We start from the raw sequence: 19,690 nt of genomic DNA, 5'->3' as shown, positions 1-19,690 counted from the left end.
AAAAAGAACCTGAATGCAAACTTACAAAGTTTTCAACAAATAATAGCTCAAAATATACAAAGTTTTTCTATTGTATGTAAACTCCCTGCACTCATGCAACGTGCATAAAAATGTCACCTTTCTGCTATTCCTGAATGTAAATATGACAAGAATATTAACAGAAAAGCAAAAATAAAAAACATATTAAGACTTTGGAAAGTAGAAAAAAATGTACAGTTAGGATCTGACCCATGCATAGTACCCTCACTACTGAAATAAATAATAATAAAAAATAATGATTGTGATTAATTCTTCTTAAGCGTCTATTCATAGTGTACAAGGATGACTCTCTCGGCTCTAGTTTAAATTGAAATACATATTTGCATCCAAGGAAAAGTCCTGTGCTGTGGCAATTTTTTTAATTTTATTGGATGCCATCACTACATGCTGAGGCATGCAGACCTTTGTGGCTGTGTACCCTGTCTCCTGGAAAATGATGTACTGTATACTGTATATACTGTACTAGGTGGGTGATACATACAGTATGTTAATGTGTAGTGCAGGTAACGTGCACTGTCACCGTACAGGAATTAAAGAAAATGTTTGTCAGTGATTATGATTAAGGACATCTATGTGTATTTAATTTGGATCAGTGGAGTTTAAGAGACCAATTTACAGCAGTCTTTGTTAATTGTAATTTTGCTGTTGAAGACTAGTCCATTGATACTAATGTATGTCAATACAGAAAAAAAATGATAGCAGTTTTGATAATAATTATTTGTGTTGATATTTTTTAATTTAAGGATTTTAAGTCTTTGAAATACTATGCATGGGCAGACACTATACATGAGTAAAACAAGTAAGACTGTAGTAAGTCATGTGCAACACTTATCACATCTCAAAAATGACAGTGAATTAACTACGAAAATTAAACTCAATATAATTATTCATAGAAAAATAATATTTTTATAATGTTAGAAATGTCAAATTTAAAAATCAATGTAAAATAAAACTGATAGATAAGTCAGTGAAACAGTTATGTGCAAATATATTTTGAACTTTGGTGATACCATACCATATCATTGTTTATTATTTTTGTTGCCTTTTGTTCCAGTGTTTTGTAGCTAAGAAAAGAGTGGCATTTTGTAGCTGCAAAATTCTGTTGTTAACATACAAATACAAAATCTAGATTCATTAGATGCATACAAAATATCACAAGGGTCCTGTATGTTGCCTGTGATGAATGACAAAGAATACATTTTAGTGAAAATAAAATTAGTGGCTAAGAAAAAATCCTCTAAAGACTTTGGCTGTGCAATGACAGAAGCTGGAGAATTGTAGTCGAGTGTTGTAGTGTCGTTTTCATACAATATGGCTCAAGTGAAGACAATAATAACCTTTAACAAAGTACAGTATATCCATGCTAAAGACAACACATGGAAGCCGTTTAATGTACGCCATGTTTCATCTGAATATCTTTTCTGTTTAATTTCAAAAATAAAAAAGCTAGAAAATATGCATGTCAGTAAGAAGTATTTTTTTTACTGATGTTAATATAATCTGCCTTTAGGTACTGCTGTAATATTGGGCACTTCCCAAAAACAAAATTTCTCTAAGTGGCAGACTTGGTTGGCATTGCTCCATGGCAAAATAAAATAGCAGATGAGCCTGCCAATGAAAGTGGAAAAGGGTCTTATAAAATATAGAAACTCCTTTGAGGCAGTTGTAGCACCACAATGTTGGCACACTTTATGTCTGCATTGGGTCTCATTGCCCACTCAGCAGTGCATGGACAGCATTGCACGATCGGTCCTCCACATCTTCAATGTGTAGGCAGTTCAGTTATCTTCATCAGATAAAGTCACTCTTATTTTCCATTCAATCTTGCTCGCCCATGGGCGGTGGGATAGTAGCAATCTGTTGGGTTACACCTTCCACCTGTGCCAGGTGGCCCAGGAGGTCCTTGAGTGCCTGTAGGACCTTGTTCACCTATGAAAAACAATATTGTTTTCAATCAACATGATTACACATACTGTACACTTAAGTTACTTAGCTTTAAGAGAGTTGGTCAAATTAGGTAACTGATTATTAGAGCACAATCAATTTGTCTATTGAATAAGTGCTATGATTAATTTAGTATCTTTAGTTTCTATCTATAAAAACTTAATAAATTCATTCTTATATTAATAATTTACAAATATTTCCTAGAAATTGTTATTCATACTGTATTCAATAATAAACAACTCTTATTTCAGTAGTTCACCTTTAAACCCAAGGGTACCGTAAACTGATCGTTTTCCAGTCTTTTATTGCCAGGAGTTGGTTAATTCATTATTTTCCTCTGATTCTTCTCAGAGCAGCTTCATATTGTCTGTGTAGCCCTGCCCCCTTAATGAGAACTTGCCTGAGCATGCTCAAGGGATCAGTATTGATACTTACAGTAACTGGTGTCATATTAAGTAGTGCAAAGATTTGTGGGATATAGAAGTTCATGGTTATAGCTGAAGTCAGGGAACACATTATGTATTTTCCAGCTTTTTATTTGTAAAATACTGTATATTGCCAATCCATGTAATGTACAGTATTGTATTTGCAACGCCAAGAAGTTTATATTGGCACCTATCCATCTTCTAAGCATTGGAAATATGAAAATGTATTTACCATATGCTCAAAAGCACAGAAGTTCATCCAATATAATGTAACTATAACAAATCATTTCATTACACGTAGCAGTACCTTAAGGTCAGCTCATCATTCTTCGCTTAAATGTTATTATAGTATTAGATTAATTACTAGGACAGCAATAACTCAAAGGACATCTATAGTACAGACAGAGTAACCATGCCTGGTGCTACCCGCTCAGCAAAGGGATTCAAGGCAGGGAGGTGCCAGGCTATTGAGGCGCTCTCCCTGCTCTGCATCCCTGCTGCTGTCAGTTGCCACACCTGACACATTGTATGACAGACAGCGGTGCTGACAGCATAAAGCCTGCCCCCACCACGTCTTACTGTTAGGTACTGAAAAGGGGTCAGAGCTACATGGGACTGAGAGGGTAGGGCTACATGGGACCACCAAACTGCTACAGAGGAGGATGTGCTGCTTCAGATCCGGCCAGCCAGATTGCGATAGGTCAGTGGAGGTAGAGTGGGTGAGAAAGTGTGTGTATGTATGTATATGTATGCATGTGTGTGTGTGTGTGTATATGTATGTATGTATGTATGTATGTATGTGTGTGTGTGGTGGGGGGCATGTGAAAAACTAGCACTTTTTTCTGGGTGTTATGTGTAAGCGGCACTACTACTAGGGGCACTTAGTATAAGTGGTGCTATTACTGGAGGTGTTATGTGTAAGTGGCACTACTACTGGGGGTGTTAAGTGGCACTACTACTGGGGGCGCTACATATATGTGGTGTTACTACTGGGGAGTTATGAATAAGTGGCGCTGCTACTGGGGCCATTACGTATAAGCAGTACTACTATTAGGGGCATTATGTATAAGCAGTGCTACTACTGGGTGCATTATTTATAAGCTGTGCTACTGCTGGGGGCGTTATGTATAAGCAGTGATACTACTGGGGGCATTATGTATAAACAACTCTACTACTGGGTACGTTATGTATAAGCAGCGCCACTACATAGTGCATTATGTATAAGCTGGGGGCATTATGTATACATGGCACCACTGCTGGGGGAGGTATGGATAAGCAGTGCTACTGCTGGGGACATTATGTATAAGCAGCGCCACTGCTAGGAGCATTATGTATAAGCAGCACCACTGGGAGTGGCATTATGTATAGGTGGTGCCACTGCTGGGGGCATTGTGTATAAGCAGTGCCACTGCTGGGGGCACTATGTATAAGCCACACCTCTGCTGGGGGCATTATATATAAGCAGCACCACTACTACTGGCATTATGTATAAGCAGCACTACTACTGGGGGCATTATGTGTATAAGTAGTACAACTACTGGGGGCATAATGTATAAGCAACACTAATACTGGGAGCATTATGTGTATAAGGGGCACTACTGCTGGGGGCATTATGTATAAGTGAATCTACTACTGGTAGCATTTTGTGTATAAGGGGCACTACTACTGTAGGCATTATGTGTATATGTGGCACTACTACTAGGGCATTATGTATATAAGTGGTACTACAACTGGTGGCATTAGGTGAATAAGCAGAAATACTACTGTGGGTATTATGGGTATTAGCGGTACTACTACTCTTGGCATTATGTGTATAAGCGGTGCCACTACTGGGGGCATTATGTGTGTAGACGGCGTCTCTACTGGAGGTATTATGTGTATAAGCAGCACTACTACTTGCGGTGTAATGTGAATAAAATTGTGCTACTGTGTGGCGTAATTTGAAATGGGGGTACTATTGTGTGGCCATGCCCCTTCTTTGTGAGACCATACCCTTTTTTTAATGTGCGCTTTCCCTTTGTAAAGTATGGGAGGGCACAAATTTATAGTTTGCAGGGGGGCACTGAACAGCTTAACATCGGACCTAAGTGCAGTGCCGGCACTACCCGCTCAGCAAGGTCTGCAATGCAGGGAGCTGGATAGGCGCTCTCCATGCATCACAGACCTTGCTGATCATGTGACACTGTTGCTGCCCTTTGCCGCTGCGCCTGTCACTCTGCATTACAGGCAGCGGCGCCAGCAAAATGAGCGGCTCCCCCTCCCTACCTCCTTACCACTGCCCAGTGCCTCTGCGTTCTGCCGATGGAGTGGCCTTGTATGAGGGCAGCTTCGCGCTGTGGGACCTGCGATGACTGACAGCTCAGCCATGAGTACCACAGACTCAGACAGGGTGCAGCTGCTGTGAGGCCCCCGGAGGCCAGCGGGGAACAACGCAGGGCTGCATCATGACAGGGGGCCTCAGGTGAGTCAAGCCCAACCAGCACAGGAGGAAGGTAATCATTGGGGTTACACAGAGGGATATAAAGGGCTGAGTCTTGGGACAGATTATGGTGTGACACAGGGGGCAGCTAATGGGGTGACACTGGGCAGCGCCGTAACTAGGTGTGTGCAGAAGGGGCATTGCCCACAGCGCACACCTAGTTAGAGCGTATATTTCCCCTGTGCTCCCACTGCCCGTCCCTGAGGAGGCTCACTGATCGGCGGATGGCTGTAAACAGCCGGGTGATTGGGCGGGCGGCGGGCGCGGTGTGGAAGTGTCAGTGTGTCTCCGCCTCACGGCTCCCGGTGCCACCCTGCCTGCCCTCATTGCAGCGCCGCCGTGCCAGCTGACATAGTCCAGCTGGAGAGGATGGCAAGCTTGAAGGGCTCTCCCAGAGATGCAAGACCAGGCAAGTCAGTGTCTCTGTGCGGAGATAGGGGCACCATGCATGTATACTGTATGTGAGGTTACAGCAGAGCTACAAGTGTGTATACTAAGAGGGCTCTGACAGGTCAGATTTTCAAGAGTTCCATGCTTGGGCACAGGTGAATCCAGGGACGCAGTCTGCCATAATGTGTAAAAATGGGGACGCTGTCTGCCGTAATATGTAAAAAGGGGACGCTGTCTGCCGTAATGTGTAAAAAGGGATGCTGTCTGCTGCAATGGCTAAAAAGGGAGACACTGTCTGCCATAATGTGTAAAAAGGGGACGCTGTCTGCCGTAATGTGTAAAAAGGGAGACTGGCTGCCGTAATGTGTAAAAAGGGGACGCTGTTTGCCGTAATGTGTAAAAAGGGAGACGCTGTCTGCCGTAATGTGTAAAAAGGGGGACTGGCTGCCGTAATGTGTAAAAAGGGGACGCTGTTTGCCGTAATTTGTAAAAAGGGGGACGCTGTCTGCCGTAATGTGTAAAAAGGGGGACGCTGTCTTCCGTAATGTGTAAAAGGGGCTCTACCTGGTGTAGTGGCGCTACTGTGTGGCGTAATTTGAATAATGGAGACTACTATGCACCGTAATATGAATTGGTATTATTTTGTGGCCACACCCCTTCTCCATGAAGCCACGCCTCTATATTTTTCACGTGCGCCTGCGGCGCACACTACCCCTGTTTTACATAAAGGGGGGGCGCCGATGCCGTTTTTTGCACACAGCGCCAACATGTCTAGTTACGGCACTGACACTGGGGACAGATTATGGGGTGACACAGTGGACAGATTATGGGGTGACATGGGGCACCTAATGGAGTGACACCGGAAAGATTATGGGGTGACACAGGTGCCAGGACAGGTTACATGTAATGAAGTCGCACGGGTGCCAAGACTGGGGACAGATAATGGGGTGACACTGGTGCCAGGACAGGTTACAAGTAATGAGGTCGCATGGCTGTCAGGACTGGGGATAGATAAAGGGGTGATACAGGTGCTGGGACTGGTTACAGGTAAAAGGGTGACTCTGGTTCCACAACTGGGGACATATAACAGGATGACAGGTCTAGGAACAGATATGTTGGCGACGTAGTGTCTGGGATTGGGGAGAGACCTGGGGGGTAATAATTGGATGACACAGGAGATGGGGACTAATAATAGGGTGACACAGGTGCTGGGGATGGATAATAGGATAACACAGGTCCCAGGTCAGGATACTGATAATGAGGGGATACAGGGGCAACGCCTGGGGACAGAGAATATGGTGACAAAGGGTTTAGGACAGACTGTGTCCGGGCTCGTGCTGTGGCCTGAGAATGGGAAGATGCAGGAGCCCAGGCAGGGTGATGCCAGGCTATATGCCACATCCAGAGTCAGGAGTAAGAGGAGAGAGGCATCCGGTGATAGAGAGGGGCAGGTAGGATGTGCTGCGGGCAGGAGGTCTCCCTTTACCTGCCCACTTGCCACCACCAGAAAGTCTGAGCACAGGGTGACTGCTGGCAGGGGAATGAGATCTCCAAATAAAAGGGAAAACAATGGGAGCCAGAAGAAGGTGGATGGCAGGACACAGCGGAGACACGTCACTGTCGACAGCTCCAAAGCTAAGACGTCTCTGGAGGCGCTGAAGATCAGCATCAAGCAGCTGAAGTGGAGAGAAGTAAGTGATCAGCGCTTTGTGTCACTCAGAGGTGTGACCAGGGGTTTGTGCTATTAGTATGGCTGCTGCTGGAACTGCCCATCGGTGCCCTGCAACCGTCTCCTATCACGGACAGTAATGTGACTGACGGACACTATTGTGCATTGTGATGTGAATTTGTACTATTCTGTGGTCACGCCCCTTTTCCATGAGACCACACCACTACATTTTTGCATCTGTCCCTATGATATATATATGAGGGAGGGCGCCAATTTATTGTTTGCAGGAGGGCGCCGAACACCCTAGCACCGGCCCTGCCTAAGTGTAACATTATTTTTATAGAACTACTGTATGAAAACATATGATAAGAAAGAATGGATTTATATTAGCCATAGTGTTTGACACACGGCCAAAATGATAACATTGTTTTAAAAAAGGCCAATAAAGCCATTTCAGCAAAGAAATACAGAAAAACAAAGAAAGCAATGTGAAGCGATTACCTGTTGGTCCTGTGGGGCCGGGGCTCCCTTGAAGACCAATTCCGAATTCACCTCTCTCACCTTTCTGTCCTCGTAAACCTATTAAAAAGAAGAAAGATATAATACATGAACACTGAATGTGAACTGAATGCCTCTTTTTACCGGCTTCTATATTTCTGTAATGTAACTTGACGCCAATAACAAAAGCTTATAAGATAGTAAATAAAATGCACTGCGGGCCAACACTAAGCCATACTGTACTTCAGCTGAGCTGACTGACTTACATAAACACAACCAAATTTAAGAAGCCAGGCAGCTTAAACACACAAATATAACTGGACCATTTAGCCAAATGGGCCGACATTAGGTACAGATTTATGTTGAATATTTAAAATCTTCAGAGAACAGCATAATAAGGAAAACCGAGTATTCTGTGTGTTAGAAGTCACAACAAGACTGCATGATAAATGCACTAATAAAACATAACCTGTAATATATCAAACTATAAAAAAAAAAACACCAAAAAAAACACAATTTAAAATGCAACATATGAATATATGAATAAAGCCCACTTATGCATGGAAGGCTTTTCTGGGTACTTATAAATAAGTTGAAATAGAAAGGACATGAGCAAATGTAATTGGTTCATTCAAGATTGTGGATAAATATTCCCATATTGCAGATCTTGTTCCATCAATGTTTTTTCTACATAGGGGTAAATATCCGAAAGCTTCTGAAAATGAAAATAGGTGATGTTGCCCATAGCAACCAATCATATCCTGTCTATCATTTTCTAGGATGCAATAGAGAAATGATAGACAGAATTGGATTGGTTGCTATGAGCAAAGTCACTATTTTTTTTTAAAGCGGTGATAAATGTACCCCATAGACCCTTTTTGAATGTTAGCGGGATTGTGCATTACTTATTAAAGTATCTTACAGCAAATATGACATAGAGGATAAAAAAGGTTCTAGGTTCTATGATTCATTTCTGATACAGAAACCCATGTGACCTAATATTTGCAAAGTCTTTTAACACCCCTCACACCCTGTCAGCTGCTATATACTGTAAATACTGCTGCAAGCTGTCTCTAGTGATTACTAATGAAGTAAATCTAGAGTCTGCATTTAATGAAAATAGAACTTCAATTTCAAAGACATCCTGAATAATGGGATGTTCCTGGAAAATTCAGGCACACATACTGTAGAAGCCCTAATTACAATGCCTACAGTCATATGTATTGGAAGGTCCATGTTAGAGAGCACAAGAGTCCCCCCCCCCCCCCCCACCCCCACCTTCCTGGAGTGTCACACACAGGAAGACCATTTACATGCCAACATGAAAGTGAAAAACCTAAATGACAACATATAAGCCTGTTATCAATAAATGTTAATTAACAATCAACATGAATCTATTGTAAACCTTTGCAAAAATGCACTGAAACTGATTGTTTTCAGCATAATAATATATTCGGTTTGAGTACAGTCCCAGAATCTGCTAACACAAAGTAACTTTATAGTTCATGCAACCTTTTCACCTGTTCTTGTAGTTCCCTAGTTTACGTAACCTTAGAGCATCACATTCTCCTAGTGGGACTGGGCTCCATAAACCTTTTTTACATCCTACATAAAAAATAAAGTTTCAGGCCTTTGGTGCACTTGCTCAGCGAACAGATGAAAATTGAAAGTGAAAGGCTAGGAGTGACCATGCGGTACAGTCAATCCATGTAAGTAGAACTAAAACATGCTCTGGCAGATTTCTGTCAGGTGAAGGCTACAGCAGCATAGCTGCATTCACAGTTTAGGAGTGTGCTGGGAAGCAAGAAAGCATGTGTATTGAGGCTCTTCAAACAGTACTTTTGCCTGACAGATATCAACATTTACCTCTGCTGTGTACGTAACAAAAGCCATGTCTTGTCTCATGCACGCATGCTGCATTTTAATGCATTTGTTTGAATGGTATCTGCTAATAGGTTGCCAGTACAGTACATGCATATCAGTGGCAAACGCAGGATTTGCATGGGGGGGTTTCCAGAACTGGGCGGAGCCAATCACGGGGGTGGGGACTGAGGTGACCCAGTATATGCTGGGTCCGTAAAACTAGTGTGTGTGTGTGTGTGTGTGTGTGTGTGTATATATATATATATATATATATATACATGTATATATATATATCTACACACACATATAAATATATATATATATATATACACATACACATACACACACACATACATATACACATATACATAGCATTTTAAACATGCATATATATATATATATCATGTGTGTGTGTGTTTATATGTATGTATGTATATACATGTGTATATATGTATGCACATGGATATATTTGTACTATAATTAATATAAAGTAAACATTTATTGCACTTACAAGTGCCACCAGGAAGACAGCAGGCTGCAGAGGACGCTAGACAGTCATTAATAATACTCATGCAGCTAAAAAATAAAAAAAATAAAAAAAAAATATATATATATATATATTTTTTTTAGTGGAGGGGGGTTTCTGGGTGCTCGGAAACCCCCCCTGGGTGCGCCACTGCATATTACAGTTCTGCAAGCCCATACTGTACTTCCCAATCTCAACAAAACACCTCAAACCATTTGATAATGAAATGTAAGGTTTTAAGTGTTCAACACATCAGAACTCCCAAAACAGTGGTGCTTTTGTTTGTTTCAATAAAAAGTAGAGATGAGCGCCTGAAATTTTTCGGGTTTTGTGTTTTGGTTTTGGGTTCGGTTCCGCGGCCGTGTTTTGGGTTCGAACGCGTTTTGGCAAAACCTCACAGAATTTTTTTTGTCGGATTCGGGTGTGTTTTGGATTCGGGTGTTTTTTTCAAAAAACACTAAAAAACAGCTTAAATCATAGAATTTGGGGGTCATTTTGATCCCAAAGTATTATTAACCTCAAAAACCATAATTTACACTCATTTTCAGTCTATTCTGAATACCTCACACCTCACAATATTATTTTTAGTCCTAAAATTTGCACCGAGGTCGCTGTGTGAGTAAGATAAGCGACCCTAGTGGCCGACACAAACACCGGGCCCATCTAGGAGTGGCACTGCAGTGTCACGCAGGATGTCCCTTCCAAAAAACCCTCCCCAAACAGCACATGACGCAAAGAAAAAAAGAGGCGCAATGAGGTAGCTGTGTGAGTAAGATTAGCGACCCTAGTGGCCGACACAAACACCGGGCCCATCTAGGAGTGGCACTGCAGTGTCACGCAGGATGGCCCTTCCAAAAAACCCTCCCCAAACAGCACATGACGCAAAGAAAAAAAGAGGCGCAATGAGGTAGCTGTGTGAGTAAGATTAGCGACCCTAGTGGCCGACACAAACACCGGGCCCATCTAGGAGTGGCACTGCAGTGTCACGCAGGATGGCCCTTCCAAAAAACCCTCCCCAAACAGCACATGACGCAAAGAAAAAAAGAGGCGCAATGAGGTAGCTGACTGTGTGAGTAAGATTAGCGACCCTAGTGGCCGACACAAACACCGGGCCCATTTAGGAGTGGCACTGCAGTGTCACGCAGGATGTCCCTTCCAAAAAACCCTCCCCAATCAGCACATGATGCAAAGAAAAAGAAAAGAAAAAAGAGGTGCAAGATGGAATTGTCCTTGGGCCCTCCCACCCACCCTTATGTTGTATAAACAAAACAGGACATGCACACTTTAACCAACCCATCATTTCAGTGACAGGGTCTGCCACACGACTGTGACTGATATGACGGGTTGGTTTGGACCCCCCCCAAAAAAGAAGCAATTAATCTCTCCTTGCACAAACTGGCTCTACAGAGGCAAGATGTCCACCTCATCATCACCCTCCGATATATCACCGTGTACATCCCCCTCCTCACAGATTATCAATTCGTCCCCACTGGAATCCACCATCTCAGCTCCCTGTGTACTTTGTGGAGGCAATTGCTGCTGGTCAATGTCTCCACGGAGGAATTGATTATAATTCATTTTAATGAACATCATCTTCTCCACATTTTCTGGATGTAACCTCGTACGCCGATTGCTGACAAGGTGAGCGGCGGCACTAAACACTCTTTCGGAGTACACACTTGTGGGAGGGCAACTTAGGTAGAATAAAGCCAGTTTGTGCAAGGGCCTCCAAATTGCCTCTTTTTCTTGCCAGTATAAGTACGGACTGTGTGACGTGCCTACTTGGATGCGGTCACTCATATAATCCTCCACCATTCTATCAATGTTGAGAGAATCATATGCAGTGACAGTAGACGACATGTCCGTAATCGTTGTCAGGTCCTTCAGTCCGGACCAGATGTCAGCATCAGCAGTCGCTCCAGACTGCCCTGCATCACCGCCAGCGGGTGGGCTCGGAATTCTGAGCCTTTTCCTCGCACCCCCAGTTGCGGGAGAATGTGAAGGAGGAGATGTTGACAGGTCGCGTTCCGCTTGACTTGACAATTTTGTCACCAGCAGGTCTTTCAACCCCAGCAGACTTGTGTCTGCCGGAAAGAGAGATCCAAGGTAGGCTTTAAATCTAGGATCGAGCACGGTGGCCAAAATGTAGTGCTCTGATTTCAACAGATTGACCACCCGTGAATCCTTGTTAAGCGAATTAAGGGCTCCATCCACAAGTCCCACATGCCTAGCGGAATCGCTCCGTGTTAGCTCCTCCTTCAATGTCTCCAGCTTCTTCTGCAAAAGCCTGATGAGGGGAATGACCTGACTCAGGCTGGCAGTGTCTGAACTGACTTCACGTGTGGCAAGTTCAAAGGGCATCAGAACCTTGCACAACGTTGAAATCATTCTCCACTGCGCTTGAGACAGGTGCATTCCACCTACTATATCGTGCTCAATTGTATAGGCTTGAATGGCCTTTTGCTGCTCCTCCAACCTCTGAACATATAGAGGGTTGAATTCCACCTCATTACCACTTCTTGCTTCAGATGATGGCAGGGCAGGTTCAGTAGTTTTTGGTGGTGCTCCAGTCTTCTGTACGTGGTGCCTGTACGCCGAAAGTGTCCCGCAATTCTTCTGGCCACCGACAGCATTTCTTGCACGCCCCTGTCGTTTTTTAAAAAATTCTGCACCACCAAATTCAAGGTATGTGCAAAACATGGGACGTGCTGGAATTTGCCCATATTTAATGCACACACAATATTGCTGGCGTTGTCCGATGCCACAAATCCACAGGAGAGTCCAATTGGGGTAAGCCATTCCGCGATGATCTTCCTCAGTTGCCGTAAGAGGTTTTCAGCTGTGTGCGTATTCTGGAAAGCGGTGATACAAAGCGTAGCCTGCCTAGGAAAGAGTTGGCGTTTGCGAGATGCTGCTACTGGTGCCGCCGCTGCTGTTCTTGCGGCGGGAGTCCATACATCTACCCAGTGGGCTGTCACAGTCATATAGTCCTGACCCTGCCCTGCTCCACTTGTCCACATGTCCGTGGTTAAGTGGACATTGGGTACAGCTGCATTTTTTAGGACACTGGTGACTCTTTTTCTGAGGTCTGTGTACATTTTCGGTATCGCCTGCCTAGAGAAATGGAACCTAGATGGTATTTGGTACCGGGGACACAGTACCTCCAACAAGTCTCTAGTTGGCTCTGCAGTAATGATGGATACCGGAACCACGTTTCTCACCACCCAGGATGCCAAGGCCTCAGTTATCCGCTTTGCAGTAGGATGACTGCTGTGATATTTCATCTTCCTCGCAAAGGACTGTTGAACAGTCAATTGCTTACTGGAAGTAGTACAAGTGGGCTTACGACTTCCCCTCTGGGATGACCATCGACTCCCAGCGGCAACAACAGCAGCGCCAGCAGCAGTAGGCGTTACACGCAAGGATGCATCGGAGGAATCCCAGGCAGGAGAGGACTCGTCAGAATTGCCAGTGACATGGCCTGCAGGACTATTGGCATTCCTGGGGAAGGAGGAAATTGACACTGAGGGAGTTGGTGGGGTGGTTTGCGTGAGCTTGGTTACAAGAGGAAGGGATTTACTGGTCAGTGGACTGCTTCCGCTGTCACCCAAAGTTTTTGAACTTGTCACTGACTTATTATGAATACGCGGCAGGTGACGTATAAGGGAGGATGTTCCGAGGTGGTTAACGTCCTTACCCCTACTTATTACAGCTTGACAAAGGGAACACACGGCTTGACACCTGTTGTCCGCATTTCTGGTGAAATACCTCCACACCGAAGAGCTGATTTTTTTGGTATTTTCACCTGGCATGTCAACGGCCATATTCCTCCCACGGACAACAGGTGTCTCCCCGGGTGCCTGACTTAAACAAACCACCTCACCATCAGAATCCTCCTGGTCAATTTCCTCCCCAGCGCCAGCAACACCCATATCCTCCTCATCCTGGTGTACTTCAACACTGACATCTTCAATCTGACTATCAGGAACTGGACTGCGGGTGCTACTTCCAGCACTTGCAGGGGGCGTGCAAATGGTGGAAGGCGCATGCTCTTCACGTCCAGTGTTGGGAAGGTCAGGCATCGCAACCGACACAATTGGACTCTCCTTGTGGATTTGGGATTTCGAAGAATGCACAGTTCTTTGCTGTGCTGCTTTTGCCAGCTTGAGTCTTTTCATTTTTCTAGCGAGAGGCTGAGTGCTTCCATCCTCATGTGAAGCTGAACCACTAGCCATGAACATAGGCCAGGGCCTCAGCCGTCCCTTGCCACTCCGTGTCGTAAATGGCATATTGGCAAGTTTACGCTTCTCCTCCGACAATTTTATTTTAGGTTTTGGAGTCCTTTTTTTTCTGATATTTGGTGTTTTGGATTTGACATGCTCTGTACTATGACATTGGGCATCGGCCTTGGCAGACGACGTTGCTGGCATTTCATCGTCTCGGCCATGACTAGTGGCAGCAGCTTCAGCACGAGGTGGAAGTGGATCTTGATCTTTCCCTAATTTTGGAACCTCAACATTTTTGTTCTCCATATTTTAATAGGCACAACTAAAAGGCACCTCAGGTAAACAATGGAGATGGATACTAGTATACAATTATGGACTGCCTGCCGAGTGCAGACACAGAGGTAGCCACAGCCGTGAACTACCGTACTGTACTGTGTCTGCTGCTAATATAGACTGGTTGATAAAGAGATGTCTATGTAACTATGTATGTATAAAGAAGAAAGAAAAAAAAACCACGGTTAGGTGGTATACAATTATGGACGGACTGCCTGCCGAGTGCAGACACAGAGGTAGCCACAGCCGTGAACTACCGTACTGTACTGTGTCTGCTGCTAATATAGACTGGTTGATAAAGAGATGTCTATGTAACTATGTATGTATAAAGAAGAAAGAAAAAAAAACCACGGTTAGGTGGTATACAATTATGGACGGACTGCCTGCCGAGTGCAGACACAGAGGTAGCCACAGCCGTGAACTACCGTACTGTACTGTGTCTGCTGCTAATATAGACTGGTTGATAAAGAGATGTCGTAGTAGTATGTATGTATAAAGAAGAAAAAAAAACCACGGTTAGGTGGTATATACAATTATGGACGGGCTGCCGAGTGCCGACACAGAGGTAGCCACAGCCGTGAACTACCGCACTGTACTGTGTCTGCTGCTAATATAGACTGGTTGATAAAGAGATAGTATACTCGTAACTAGTATGTATGTATAAAGAAAGAAAAAAAAACCACGGTTAGGTGGTATATACAATTATGGACGGGCTGCCGAGTGCCGACACAGAGGTAGCCACAGCCGTGAACTACCGCACTGTACTGTGTCTGCTGCTAATATAGACTGGTTGATAAAGAGATAGTATACTCGTAACTAGTATGTATGTATAAAGAAAGAAAAAAAAACCACGGTTAGGTGGTATATACAATTATGGACGGGCTGCCGAGTGCCGACACAGAGGTAGCCACAGCCGTGAACTACCGCACTGTACTGTGTCTGCTGCTAATATAGACTGGTTGATAAAGAGATAGTATACTCGTAACTAGTATGTATGTATAAAGAAAGAAAAAAAAACCACGGTTAGGTGGTATATACAATTATGGACGGGCTGCCAAGTGCCGACACAGAGGTAGCCACAGCCGTGAACTACCGCACTGTACTGTGTCTGCTGCTAATATATAGACTGGTTGATAAAGAGATAGTATACTCGTAACTAGTATGTATGTATAAAGAAAGAAAAAAAAACACGGTTAGGTGGTATATACAATTATGGACGGGCTGCCGAGTGCCGACACAGAGGTAGCCACAGCCGTGAACTACCGCACTGTACTGTGTCTGCTGCTAATATATAGACTGGTTGATAAAGAGATAGTATACTCGTAACTAGTATGTATGTATAAAGAAAGAAAAAAAACCCACGGTTAGGTGGTATATACAATTATGGACGGGCTGCCGAGTGCCGACACAGAGGTAGCCACAGCCGTGAACTACCGCACTGTACTGTGTCTGCTGCTAATATATAGACTGGTTGATAAAGAGATAGTATACTCGTAACTAGTATGTATGTATAAAGAAAGAAAAAAAAACCACGGTTAGGTGGTATATACAATTATGGACGGGCTGCCGAGTGCCGACACAGAGGTAGCCATAGCCGTGAACTACCGCACTGTACTGTGTCTGCTGCTAATATAGACTGGTTGATAAAGAGATAGTATACTCGTAACTAGTATGTATGTATAAAGAAAGAAAAAAAAAACCACGGTTAGGTGGTATATACAATTATGGACGGGCTGCCGAGTGCCGACACAGAGGTAGCCACAGCCGTGAACTACCGCACTGTACTGTGTCTGCTGCTAATATAGACTGGTTGATAAAGAGATAGTATACTCGTAACTAGTATGACTATAAAGAAAGAAAAAAAAACCACGGTTAGGTGGTATATACAATTATGGACGGGCTGCCGAGTGCCGACACAGAGGTAGCCACAGCCGTGAACTACCGCACTGTACTGTGTCTGCTGCTAATATAGACTGGTTGATAAAGAGATAGTATACTACTAATATTATATATACTGGTTGTCAGGTCACTGGTCACTAGTCACACTGGCAGTGGCACTCCTGCAGCAAAAGTGTGCACTGTTTAATTTTAATATAATATTATGTACTCCTGGCTCCTGCTATAACCTATAACTGGCACTGCAGTGCTCCCCAGTCTCCCCCACAATTATAAGCTGTGTGAGCTGAGCACAGTCAGATATATATATACATTGATGCAGCACACTGGGCTGAGCAGTGCACACAGATATGGTATGTGACTGAGTCACTGTGTGTATCGTTTTTTTCAGGCAGAGAACGGATATATTAAATAAAACAAACAACTGCACTGTCTGGTGGTCACTGTGGTCGTCAGTCACTAAACTCTGCACTCTCTTCTACAGTATCACAGCCTCAGGTCAATCTCTCTCTCTCTCTCAACCCTAATCTAAATGGAGAGGACGCCAGCCACGTCCTCTCCCTATCAATCTCAATGCACGTGTGAAAATGGCGGCGACGCGCGGCTCCTTATATAGAATCCGAGTCTCGCGAGAATCCGACAGCGTCATGATGACGTTCGGGCGCGCTCGGGTTAACCGAGCAAGGCGGGAGGATCCGAGTCTGCTCGGACCCGTGAAAAAAACATGAAGTTCGTGCGGGTTCGGATTCAGAGAAACCGAACCCGCTCATCTCTAATAAAAAGCAAAACAAAATCTTTTTTCTGACATAATTACACTGAGCTGATGAATACGTGTGTACTATTAGAGGAATATAAAGTGTTATTGTTTTTCTCCACAAAACAGAATATCAGAAAAATTAATGTGCAATTAGTCAAACAAATGCTACCTGACTGAAAAGAGCAAATAATAATACGCCTTTACCATAACGTCTTTAAACGCTGCTCAGGTGGAAGGATTAGTATTTCGGTCACTGCATTTTCAATGATTACATATATTTTAATGAAAAAAAACAACATCATAGCCAATATAAGGCCAAACACCCTTATGTTCAGGGAAATAAATATATAAAAGTGATGAAGGATCCATCAAGCCTATAATGGATATTAATCCACAGTCAGGCTTTTTGGGAAAGGACAAATGTCGAGTCTCGTTAAGTTGACTACAGTGACTGAGCTTCTGGGACCAGCAGTGCTATTCCCATATACACTGACTGAGAGGAATCCCCCTGCCGTGTGGCATGCTACCAGGATGTTGTAACTTTGATGTGCTGATTTCAACTACTCTATTACAGATTCGGTATGAATCCTGTACTTAGAGGAAAATACCCTGCATGGTGGCTTATTATATTGTGGTTTCATCTTTTTATTATACATGAGCGGGGATTTTTATTGTTACATTTTGCATATAGCCTATTAGCCGCACAGTGTCGCACTATCATATGTACTTTCCCTATTTACAGATATCTTGCAGGATAAGTGGAAGCCTCATTTGATTCACAAGAAATGGAGTCTTGATGTGTATTATCCAAAGAGTGTAAGGAGATTTCCTATGGCAACTGTGTATAAATATCAGTTAAAGCTGTGAGGGATCTATCATCATTTTTCCATGTTTCCTATGTGGTGTTTTTTGTTTTCTTTTATATGTCATCATGAAAATATGTTATCAGTGAGAGAGCTAAGGCTAAAATACTTTCATTTATCTACCTAAATGTTTTATCATCAATAATAATAAGCACTGAGCTATATTGTGAATAAGATATTCACACATCAAGTTATGCATAAATGCCTATACAGTAAATGCTATGCGTATGAACAATGACATGCTATTACTTATATTAGGTACATTGTGATATCAGCAATTATTTATTGATTAATATCTCCTTGTTTTGGGAATTGAATATCCCTCCAATACCAAACAACTTGTTGCCTTGTAAATGTATATGGCCACTAACAGTATTGGTGTCTCATGTCCCAGTAAGATTTATTCCAAAAGCGGAACAAGTTATGTTAGCTATATGTCATATCGGCATGCAGTTAATTTACTGACTTTTGGGATCACGGTGGTCAGGATACCGACGCTGGAATCCCGATAGCCGACAATGCAAACAGCCAGAATACCGGCGCAACAGGGCTATTCCCACTCATAGGTGTCCACAACACCCATAGGGGCAGATGTATTAACCTGGCGATGGCATAAGGAAGTGATAAACCAGTGATAAATGCAAGATAATACACGCACCAGCCAATCAGCTCCTGTTAATTTACATATTGGAGCTGATTGGCTGGTGCGTGTATCAACTTGCATTTATCACTGGTTTATCATGTCCTTATGCCTTCTCCAGGTTAATACATCTGCCCAGGGCCGGACTGGCCATCTGGCACTTCTGGCAAATGCCAGAAGGGCCGATGGCCACTTGGGCCGGTCCAGTGGTCACTGAGACACGCTGCCGCTCAGTCCGGCGGCAGCATGTCTCAGCTGTCAGGAGAGGAGAGCAGAGCGCCCGCCACCGTGGCTGTGTCTGGTGCTGCGGCTGCGGCGGCTTCGTTCAAACCAGCCGCCGGTTCGTAAGCCAATCAGAGCTCACGGACCGGCAGCCAATCAGAAGCCGCCGGTTCGCGAGCTCTGATTGGCTCACGAACCGGCGGCTGGTTTGAACGAAGCCGCCGCAGCACCAGACACAGCCGCGCTGGCGGGCGCTCTGCTCTCCTGATTCACCCCCGTCCCTCACAGCCCGGAGGAGCAGCAGCAGCAGCAGCAGCAGTAGCAGTGCAGCAGCGGTAAGTAGCTGCAGCACTGGCTGCTGTGGGGACAATTGTATATCTGGCACTGTGGGGGCAATTGGCTGGCACTGTGGGGCATTTGTATACCTGGCACTGTGGGGGCATTTGTATACCTGGCACTGTGGGGGCAATTGTTTACCTGGCATTGTGGGGGCATTTGTATACCTGGCACTGTGGGGGCATTTGTATACCTGGCACTGTGGGGGCAATTGTTTACCTGGCACTGTGGGGGCAATTGTATACCTGGCACTGTGGGGGCATTTGTATACCTGGCACTGTGGGGGCAATTGTATACCTTGCACTGTGGGGGCAATTGTTTACCTGGCACTGTGGGGGCATTTGTATACCTGGCACTGTGGGGGCATTTGTATACCTGGCACTGTGGGGGCAATTGTGGATCTGGCACTGCACTATTGGGGGCATATAATGTAAATTTCGGCTCATACTGGGTGCTATAATGTAAATTTTGTCTCATACTAGGTGCTATAATGTGAATTTTGGCTCATACTGTGTGGTATAATGTGAAAGAGGCACCAGTACTAGATAGTATAAGGGGTCCTACTATTGTGGTGCATAATGCGT

At 44.1% G+C, this 19,690-nt stretch overlaps 1 protein-coding gene across 6 annotated transcripts in view; it reads right to left on the bottom strand.

Moving 5' to 3' along the window:
- Window positions 1–957: 957 nt before the first annotated feature.
- Window positions 958–19,690, bottom strand: part of COL19A1 (collagen type XIX alpha 1 chain) — a 1,277,374-nt gene continuing 1,258,641 nt past the window's right edge. For all 6 annotated transcript variants that reach the window (XM_063916758.1, XM_063916759.1, XM_063916762.1 and 3 more), the window contains 2 exons: window positions 7,448–7,525; window positions 958–1,968 (listed from right to left, as the gene is read on the bottom strand). In XM_063916758.1, coding sequence (XP_063772828.1) covers window positions 1,847–1,968; window positions 7,448–7,525 — 200 coding nt within the window. In that variant the 3' untranslated portion in view covers window positions 958–1,846. The remainder of the gene's footprint in view (window positions 1,969–7,447; window positions 7,526–19,690) is intronic.

The sequence above is a fragment of the Pseudophryne corroboree genome, chromosome 4 (genome assembly GCF_028390025.1).
Source record: "Pseudophryne corroboree isolate aPseCor3 chromosome 4, aPseCor3.hap2, whole genome shotgun sequence".
NCBI lineage: Eukaryota > Metazoa > Chordata > Amphibia > Anura > Myobatrachidae > Pseudophryne > Pseudophryne corroboree.
The sequence above is the reverse complement of the archived record's forward strand: the minus strand, read 5'-3'. Positions and strand labels throughout refer to the sequence as shown.